This window comes from Odontomachus brunneus, unplaced genomic scaffold (genome assembly GCF_010583005.1).
Source record: "Odontomachus brunneus isolate Ranch 3 - 2012 unplaced genomic scaffold, Obru_v1 Obru_scaffold_002, whole genome shotgun sequence".
Classification (NCBI taxonomy): Eukaryota; Metazoa; Arthropoda; class Insecta; order Hymenoptera; family Formicidae; genus Odontomachus; species Odontomachus brunneus.
Window position 1 is genome coordinate 5,086,078 of NW_022639452.1, and position 11,495 is coordinate 5,097,572.

At 31.0% G+C, this 11,495-nt stretch overlaps 1 protein-coding gene across 1 annotated transcript in view; it reads right to left on the reverse strand.

Annotated features, from left to right (window-relative positions):
* Positions 1-3,023, reverse strand: part of LOC116842783 (protein ALP1-like) — a 13,056-nt gene extending 10,033 nt beyond the window's left edge. Inside the window, exon 1 of the mRNA XM_032812472.1 lies at positions 3,015-3,023. Within this exon, the coding sequence (XP_032668363.1) occupies positions 3,015-3,023 (9 nt within the window). The remainder of the gene's footprint in view (positions 1-3,014) is intronic.
* Between the last annotated feature and the right edge of the window lie 8,472 nt (positions 3,024-11,495).

An 11,495-nucleotide genomic window follows, 5' to 3' on the forward strand; every position in this document is an offset into this window, starting at 1 on the left:
TATATATATATATATATATATATATATATATATATATATATATATATATATATATAATTTATACATTTTTTATTATAATTTATAGATAATTATTTTATAATTTGTATAAAATGATAAATTTAACCTAATTTAACTATTATACGTTTTTTTATAAGTAATAATAAGATAATTATTTTGTAATTATTTAATCAGATATAATTATATCTTTTTATCAAAGAGTTTTCGAACACATATAAAAAACCATTTAAACTTCGCGCGCGTTACATATTTATATACTTGTAGAACTTCAATATTATTGGTTATACTATATAGTTAAAAATCCCGAATACTTTCGAAGTCGGAAGCTTAAGCATAAGCTTTCTTAAGGCGATCTTATGCGCAAACTCGAGTTTTCAAGATTTAACTATGCATATAAGACTATTATAAGACGATCTTGAATGTTAAGCTGATCTTGAAAAAGACTGTACTTAAGACAGATTTTAAGTAACGTTTATGAATTCCGCCTAGTCTCCGTCGCGACGGCAACACTCTTCACGCAAGCCACGCTCACTATTAAGTTCACACGAGGAACTTAATCTCCGTCGCGCTTGCGACAATTACTGCGCGAGCCTCGCTCGCCTTCTAAGTCCACGAGAGACTTATGCTGCAATTCTAAGCAGTATCGTAAGTCTCGTAACTTGTTCTCGTAAAATTCAGAACTTATGAGTAGATTTACAAGTCTATGCAAAATTATATGTCGTACAATTACTCGTAAATATCTACGATTTCATATAATTTACGTTATTTACAAGTGTTTATACGACATATGATATTGCATAGACTTGTAAATCTACTCATGAGTTATGACGAATTTTACGAGAACAAGTTACGAGACTTACGATTCTATTTAGAATGGCAGCATTAGTCTCGGTCGCGCCTACGACACGTATAAGCCGACTCGCTCGCCTCTCTTGTCGCCCAGCGCGACGTCCGGTCGGACGTTTAAGCGGGAGTGTCGTTGCGGGCTTCCTTCAGGGCACCTAGCGCATCTGTTAAGGGCTGAGACCCTTAATTCAGCGAGTTCGGCTTCACGCGCGATCCTGCTCGCACTCGCTTAATGCGGCGCGAACGCACGGGAGCACGCCCGAATTTACGACCCGGGTCGTGTAAGGCGGCAGCGATATTTTTATTCGCATGTCTCGTCATTCGAGTTCTAGCGTTCACCAAGGTCACTACGACCGTATCCTCCGAAAGGGAGAGTCAATCCCAGCGCGGAGGCGCCGGGGTCAACAGTTACGTGCCCGTCACAGGGCACACGACCGTTACTAGGTCTGTTCTTTTGCTCCGCACTGCTGCACTGGTGCAATAAGTTAGAGTGAAACATATATATATTTGTCTCACTCTAACTTATTATACAAATGCAGCAGTGCAGAGCGAAAGAACAGACTAACTAACTGCATTCATGCCTATCCCTCATAACATTATAGTAGACTCTTGGATAAGAGGGCATGGGGGTTAACTCGCGCAACCAACGTAAAGTCGACGGAAGTTCGACCGCAAAACGAACCGGCCGCGTTCCATCTCGAGCCGTTCGAAACACAAGAGAAAATTTGACGAAAGCAGTTGCAGCTTACAAGAAATATTAGAATTTATTATGTCAAATTTAGACCAACTAAATGCTAAAGAAGAAAATTTGAATAGTACAATCTGCAGTATTTAGAAATTGTTTGAAGAACACCTTTCAGAAAATGTTAAACGATATATAAAAGATAATATAGAAGAATGTGTAAAAAGAGAAACGAGTAAAGCAAATGTCAGATGCACTCACAAGGGGACCGCACGTACTTGATGCCATGGATTTTGATAATGTTTTTTTGAGTTATTCTACAACACTAATGTACATTCTGTGCAAAAGGATTTTTGTCAACACCTCTTCGTTTCGGAGAAAAAAATAATGTACAACCGCCTTATAGGCCGTGCGACGAAATTCACAAGTACTTCAGTAGCCGCGACGATTAAGGCACAGTGTGTAATGTTTTTGGCTCAATTTTCGGGCCATCTAATTTTTTTCCGTTTTATTGTTATTTTTTTCACTCAAATTGTAGGACAAGGATATAATGAACATAAAAGTATAAAAAAGGAATGTATTAAACATGAATATAAATGACAAAGCATTAAAAAATATGTTATATGAAATTATCTTAAAACCGATGAGGCATCTGTGGTAGAACTACGTACAAACTTTATAGACATAGAAAGGAGTAAACAAGGAAAGGAGAAAATACAAGACAGGAAAAGTCATGCTTATAACAATTCGTATTATCTTATGGTCTTTCAATGACAGATCGGGAATCTTCGGTTATAGAGAACTAAGTTGTACTATCCTTAATGTTTGAACTAAAAACATTCGTCAAAATTATACAGTGATTTTAACACGGACAAAATTATATAGTAATTTTTATGAAATTACTAAATATTATTTCATGTGTGTATTCTAAATTCTAAATTCATATTATATATAATTTAATTAAATAATCTCTATATAAGATTTGTTATTATCTCTTTTTCCCATAAGTATACATTTATATTTTATTATTATTAAGAATGTTAATGATTATAATAAATAAATTTACTATTTTGTTTCTGATAACCTTTCTTTTGTACATAATGAATATTAAACAATCATAAAGTAGAAAAGAAGTCAATAATATTTGTAAATAAATGTTTAAAATTTTAAATTAGTTTGTTATAATTTAGAAATAAATAATTAGTAAGTAAATTTATAATATTTGTAGAGAAAAAAAAGATAGACCAGATGGTTGCAATAATGAGAATTTTAATAAGAGAAGAAATAGAAGAAGAAGAAAAAGAAAATTTATGATTAGAAAGGATATTTTTAAGAAATAAGAATAATCCGTTTGATCTACCATGTGCAGAATTTAAACGTTTATTTTATTTATCAAAAGAATTAATGCAACAGCTAATAGAAGAGTTAACATCACATGTAGATGAAGGAGAAAGAGATACGAAAATACCTGTTCCATTGCGAGTTTTGTTAATAGTATATTTTTTGGTTATTGATTATTATCAACGAAGTGTAGGCAGTAGTTTTAATATTGCAATTGCTCAAGAAACTGTTAGCAAATATCTTCCAGAAATATGTAACGCTATAGAAGCTATTCCACCACGATGGATTCGCTTCCCAATTGATGAAAGAACAAAACAACGTATTAAAGAGGAATTTATGCATGAATTTGGATTTCCTGGAATCATGTAATTGATTGCACTCAAGTGTGTATTAGTGAACCAGAAGAGGATGAACATATATATTTTAATAGAAAAAGATACATGCTAAAACTGTGCAGACAATTTGCGACTCAAATCTTAATATCCTTAATGTGTGAATGCTAACTTTAGTGGAGCAGCATACGATTCTTTCATCTCGAGTGCTTCAGCGAACTGTTTTGGAACAAAATTATGAATTGGGTGATAAAAGAAGCTGGTTGATTGGAGATAGCGGATATCCACTGGAACCATAGTTAATGACCCCAATACGCAATACAAAAGAAGATTCTCCTGAGCGAAGATTTAATGACAGCTTAAGTGTGGCATGTGCAATTGTGTTGAACGACATAGGTATAGGTATAAATATGTACTTACATATTTTCTACACAACATTGTTTCAATACAACATGTACAAACATGTGTGTGAGTATATACATATTTATAAAATTGATACCATATATTAAATTTATTTTTAAGTACACTTAAAACACGTTTTAGATGTATGTTAAGTAAAGAGCGTATATCATCCACAAAAGACCGGAATGATTATTAACGCCTGTTGTGTTACACAATATGTATATAAAAGCAAATTTGCCCTTGGATGATGAATTAGAGATGGACAATAATGAAAACATTATGATACTAATAAATGATAATGTAGCAATGGAAAATATTTTTAATGCAGGTCGCAATCAACGTGCCAATATAATTAATCGATATTTTCGGTAATAAAAATTGGATTATACCATAATAAACAAAATATTTATTTTTCCTAGAATATTCGATGAAATTTTTTCAAAACATGTACTGACATAAAATATACCTACATCTTATATGTAATAATGTGTAATAAACGATACAAAGATAAAAAGAACATTGTGCACAACTTAATATTGCATTAATTTTGCAATAGCACTATATTTAAACTTAATAATGACTTTATCTTAGTAAATAATATATAGAATATACTATATATAATAACATATATAGAAATTTTCCATTTCCTGAATAGATAAGTAATACTAACAATAATGTTACATTAACGTTGCAGTAACACAGCACTTAAACCTAATAATACGTTCATCTGATTGTCATATAATATATGTAATAATGTGTTATAAATGATAAAAAAAGGAACATTGTGTATAAAATTTAATATTACATTTACTTTGCAGTAGCACTGTACTCAAACTTAATAATTATGTCTTCATCTTATAAAATAATATATATAGAAATTTTCCATTTCTTCAATAGATGATAATAGAGACTGTAATGTTATATTTATAACATTGACTGTAATGTTGTATTAACACTTTAATAATATATTCATCTCATTGAATAACAAAAATAAATTTTTTTAATTATACAGAAAAAGATCATTACAGTTATACTTAGATATATTATTAGTATTGAAAATCGTCTTATTTACTAGTGTGTACTACAAATTTTCATTATTGACAGCATATTTCGAAATATAAGCCTAATAATATTAACTGTATAATAGTTATTTAAATTATCTGTTATAGTAATTTCTACATTAAGACTACTTCACAGTGAAGATGATTACGTTATATTTCGATGTACACTGTCAGTAAATTTACAGTATAACAAATAGAAAAAGAAGAAAAAGAAAATTACGATTAGAAAGGATAGTTTTAAGAAATAAGAATAATCCGTTTGATCTACCATGTGCAGAATTTAAATACTTATTTCGTTTATCAAAAGAATTAATGTAACAGTTAATAAAAGAGTTAACACCACATGTAAATGAAGGAGAAAGAGATACGAAAATACTTGTTCAATTTCGAGTTTTGTTAATAGTATATTTTTTGGTTATTGGTCATTATCAGCGAAGTGTACCCTACTGAAAAATTTCTGTTGAGATTACAATAGAATTTCCAATTCAATTCACAGTTGAATTCTCAATTGAATTCTCAAATGCCATTTCCGCAAAAATTCGCATGTAAGATCTCAATTGAAATATTTGTATCTGATGGAAATAATTTATTGAAAATATAATGAACTTTTGCTGAAATGCTTTTGAAAAACATTCACAATTTTGACCCAATTTCATTATAATTTCATTAATATTTCAATAATATTTCATTAAAAATGTAGAAAAATTCAGTGAAAAATCATTATTAATTAAAATAGATTGAGAAAAGTATAATGAAGTATTATTTTGTTTAATTAATAAAAAAACTATAATTTCATATTTTGTGTCGTTTCATTTATTCGTAAAATTCACGTGGATTCAATTCCGTGTCACACGGCACCCATCTTTAGATGACTATGCGCTGTTCAATGTCTAACCTCAACGATCGTACGGGAACTGGTGATGGCAATGCGTTGTAACGATATCATAGTGGATTGTATTTACAAATGCGTTGTAACGATATCATAGTGGATTGTATTGTATACTCTTATAGCGTTTAAAAATGTAATAACATATTTGTTGGTAAATGTTTCGAAGGACGTAACAATAATCATAATGCGATTAATATTGATACAATAGTGTATAACTTATATACTTATATACTTATATACTTATATACTTATATACTTATATACTTATATACTTATATACTTATATACTTATATACTTATATACTTATATACTTATATACTTATATACTTATATACTTATATACTTATATACTTATATACTTATATACTTATATACTTATATACTTATATACTTATATACTTATATACTTATATACTTATATACTTATATACTTATATACTTATATACTTATATACTTATATACTTATATACTTATATACTTATATACTTATATACTTATATACTTATATACTTATATACTTATATACTTATATACTTATATACTTATATACTTATATACTTATATACTTATATACTTATATACTTATATACTTATATACTTATATACTTATATACTTATATACTTATATACTTATATACTTATATACTTATATACTTATATACTTATATACTTATATACTTATATACTTATATACTTATATACTTATATACTTATATACTTATATACTTATATACTTATATACTTATATACTTATATACTTATATACTTATATACTTATATACTTATATACTTATATACTTATATACTTATATACTTATATACTTATATACTTATATACTTATATACTTATATACTTATATACTTATATACTTATATACTTATATACTTATATACTTATATACTTATATACTTATATACTTATATACTTATATACTTATATACTTATATAATTTAAATACAACGTGCTCGCAAAAGAGAGAGAAAGAAGGAATATTCTCTCTCTTTTGCGAGCACGTTGTATGTTAAAGTTTGATAAGTTATACAACATTGTATCAAAATTAATCGCATTGTGATTGTTGTTAAGTTCTTTATCGATAAATTTCGAACATTTACCGATAAATTTCAGAAAGTGGAAAAACAGCATCAAATATAAGTGAAACATAACATTAACATAATTTTAATTTTAACATAATTTCATATAACACATTTTTTAAAGTTTTGTCATTTATAATCACCCACACAGCACGTAATATCGCAGAAATATACAGCAATATTATATTTTCATTGCAATATTACCAGGGAATATAACAGAAATAATGTTGGAATATTACTAAGATATCACAGTAATATTAAAATGTCAGCGGCAAATGCATCACAGTAATATAATGGTGAAAATCACAATGATATTACTGTGAGAAAATCATAATATTAAAAAAAATATACTTATATATTCCTAGTTTTCTCATGTTTCATAAACTACTACGTATCGAAGGTTGTCAAATACACTCCAAACTTTCGTGAAATCCTCCAGCGATAATTTCGATCCCAAGCAATACACCACTAGGCACCCATCCATGTGTCCTGGACCGCATTAAACTGTTGTTTAACCTGACGATCGAGCGCGCATGCGGTGACTCTGATGACTCCAACGATGTTTTTACAATTCATGCTTATATAATGTATCCATATAGTGTTCACAGTACATTATAATACAAGGTCATCGAAAAGTATCGGACCCCCCTAATATCTTCAGTTAGAATGCATTTTGGAGAAAATGTCCAATAGTAAAGTTGTATGGTTTCAAGCGGGGAGTAAGATGATGACCTTGACCATGTCCTTCAAAGTCATTTCAAGGTCAACCTTATTTTTTTAAATGGAACCCCCTACATTTTATTGCATATTCTTATAGCTTATCTCGAGAGCTTTCCAAAACGCTAGAATAAAACATTTTTTCATTAAGTACTTTTTGAATTATAAAGGTTTGAAGTTAACAATTTTTTGACACAAAATGTAAAATATCTTGTAAAATATTATTTAGTTTTCAGTAATCATAACCTTAATACTTTTGTGCGCGGAATAATGAGACCAATTAATTGGTTTAAAGAAAATACATTAATCGAAAAGTGTTGGATCCCCCTAATATTTTCAGTAAGAATGCATTTTGGAAAAATGTCCAATAGCAAAGTTGTACGGCTTCAAGCGGTGATGCTAGTAGGCTACGGCGGAATACTGCCCGAAAGTGATCGCGAGAAGCTGCTCGAATGCGTGATGTCCGAAGGCGTTAGCGGAAATCTGCCCGAAAGCGTTGGCGGAGCCGATCTTTATTCTCTCACTCTCGCAGGCACCAATGTACGAGCTCTTGAGCAAACAATACGGATCACTGATTTTAATCTTTGATGCAGTGCTGTCTTTTTCTTAGCGAGCAGCAGTCACCTCGTGGACGAAAACAAACAGCCCCAAAAATTTTTTCTGTAACAAAAGAAGCCATTGCGCTTCAATTGATTGTCCCAAACATCTTCATTTTGTTTTCAATATCCCAGAAATTTTTCGTAAATATTATTAATTGATCTTCAGATTTTCAGTTGCTCAATGAGCTTTTTGCTAATGCTGGTTGAAATAAACAAATCAATAAATGGACCAACACTTAAATATTAATATTTTTCTTTACTTAATTATTTAGATCAATTTCCTATCACTTACTTGATTAATTCTTCTTTGCTCTAATTAAGAATGGCGGAGCTTTCTGAAAAAGATCGAATAACACTGTTAATGATGCGAGAATGGGGAGATCAACAAAGAGGGTATAAAACAGTAACGCGATTATTTAATGAAAATTTTCGGAATGAAAATAATAAGATCTCTAAAAGTACTGTAATCCGTACTATTCAACGTTTCGAGGACATTGGTAGCGTTAAAAGCCCTCCAAGATTTGGTAGACGTAAAACAGCAACAAATAATGATAAGGCATTAGATGTTTTACAGTCTTTCGTTGAAAATTCCCATATTTCCATCAATCGCGTTGCACAAGAACACGAAATCGATCATGCATCTGTCGGTAAAATTTTGAAATTGAATAAATGGCATCCATACAAACTCTATTTGTGCCAAAAGTTGTCTGAAGACGATTTTGATAGGCGTATCGAATTTTGTGATCTTATGATGGAGATGATTGTTGACGATCCTCTATTACTTAATAATATTGTTTTCTATGATGAGGCAATATTTGAACTGACTGGAAATGTAAATAGACACAATTGTAGATACTGGAGTGACGTTAATCCTCATTGGAAAAGAGACAATCATACCCAATATCCACAAAAAGTTAACGTATGGGCTGGTATTCTTAATGATAGACCAGTTGACCCTTTCTTCATTGAAGGCACTTTGACAGCACAGGTATACACAGTCATGCTTCGCGAACAAATTGTTCCAGCTAGTCGAGACATAGCTGGTGGAAATATGGATGGAATTTATTTCCAAAAGGATGGAGCTCGACCTCATTATGGTGTCATTGTCCGTCAATATTTTTGAATGAGGTCTTTCAGGACAGGTGGATAGGACGGAAGGGGTCATATTGAGTGGCCACCTCGGTCTCCGGACTTGACCCCACTTGACTTTTTTTTGTGGGGTTACTTGAAAAGTAAAGTTTATGCCACCAAGCCTCAAGATTTAGATGATTTAAGAGGGAGAATAACTCGAGAGATAGAACTAATACCGCCGGAATGCGGTTTCAGCTGTTTATAACAGATTGGCACATTGCCAGACTGTTGAAGGGCAACAATTTGAACATTTGTTGTGTATTGTTTGGTACAATTGAATATTTTGCCCAAGCTGACCAATTGGAATGAAATTCGCCTTAACTGGCCGGACCCACACGCCACTCTTGCCTTAACTGACCGGACCCACATGCCACTTTTGCCTTAACTGGCCGGACCCACACGCCACTTAACAAATTGTTAACTTCAAACCTGTATAACTCAAAAAGTATTTAATGAAAAAATGTTTTATTCTAGCGTTTTGGAAAGCTCTCGAGATAAGCTATAAGAATATACAATAAAATGTAGGGTGTTCCATTTAAAAAAATAAGGTTGACTTTGAAATGACCTTGAAGAACATGGTCAAGGTCAAAGTCAAGGTCATTATCTTACTCCCCGCTTGAAAACATACTTTGCTATTGGACATTTTCTCCAAAATGCATTCTAACTGAAGATATTAGGGGAGTCCGATATTTTTCGATGTATACTTAGCAAACATCAAATAATAGTTATATAATTTTTACTTAATGTTTGTTGGATAATTTGCTGATAGATATTGAAACAATGCAACAACATTCGATATGCGATAAATATTAATGTAATGTAGTGAACCAGTGATAATTACTTTTAGATTTTTAACAAAATGTTATAATGTTTAATCCAAACAAAAAAAAATTAAAAAATCCAAGAAAATCCAAATTAAACAAATCAAAATACTAAATTTTAAAAGAAACTTTTAAAAAATACTATTTCTGTAAGGGAAGGTGACTTCAAATGACGCCGTAATAACGTTTTAATGATGTCTATAATGTCAAAAAAAATTGATATGTCAATTGATGTCACCATTCTATTTAGAATATGATATATTGCTATAAACTAAAAAAACTAAAAACTCTACCTGAGTATATCAATATTTAACATAAAGGACAATAAGAGTTCAAGCACAAGTTGAATAGTGCTATTAAACCCTAATTTATTATTTATGAAGGCTGACAAGGGAAATGTTACTGTTGCTCTTGACAGGGACGTTTATGTTGTGAAGATGTTATCTCAGTTGGAGGATGCTAGCACTTATCAGCTTAGCAGTCGAAAAATCACTTAGCAGTCGAAAAAGATCCGATTAAAAAAATAATAACTAAATTAAAAAATATTTTAAAAAGATGGAAAAATGAGTCCTACATCGATAATTCTGTTTATAGGTTTCTCCAATCGAGTGATGCCACTCTTCCTCGTGCTTATGGTTTTCCTAAAATTCACAAAACGGATAACCTTTTAAGGATCATTGTCTCATCAATAAACAGTCCTCTATATAATTTGGCTTTATTTTCACACAGGTTGATTTCTGCTAGTATCCCTGTACCTAAGAGCAGGATAAAAAATAGCTTTGATCTGGTTAGTTCTTTGGTGAATTTATGTATAGAGGAACACTGTAAATTGTTTTCATTGGATGTGGTCTCATTGTTCACTAATGTCTCCCTTGAATTGGTTATGGATGGTATTTTGAGAAGGTGGAGTTTTTTAGAGACTGCTAGTAAAATTCCTAAGGAGAAGTTTACTTTAACGCTTAAATTTGTCCTCAACTCTTCTTACTTCAGCTTTAATGACAGGATTTATAGACAGATCTTTGGCACCCCCATGGGTTCACCTCTCTCTCCAATCATAGCTGATATTGTTCTCCAAGACCTTGAGGAAAGAGCACTTCAGACGATACAGATTTGTTTACTTTTTTATTTTCGTTACGTTGACGGTATTGTTTTGGCTGCTCCAGAAACTTTTGTAGAGAATATCTTGAATGTTTTTAATTCTTTCCATCCACGCCTTCAATTTACGATTGATTTTGGCAATAATGGCAAGATATATTTTTTGGAAACATCTATGGAAATTGTAGACAGCAGACTCAGGTTTGACTGGTACCACAAACCTACTTACTCCGGCCGCCTTCTTAATTACAATTCTTTTCATCCTGTACAGCATAAAATTGGTACAATTATAGGGTTAGTTGATAGAGTAATTTTTTTGAACCATCCAATGTTCCATGAGAAAAATTTTGCGTTCGCTTTTCACACTTTAGTGGAGAATAGTTATCCCATTGAATTTATTCTTAGAGTCTGTAGGAGACGTGTGTTTCGATTGATTGACAGAATAAATACCATTTTACCGAGTGCAT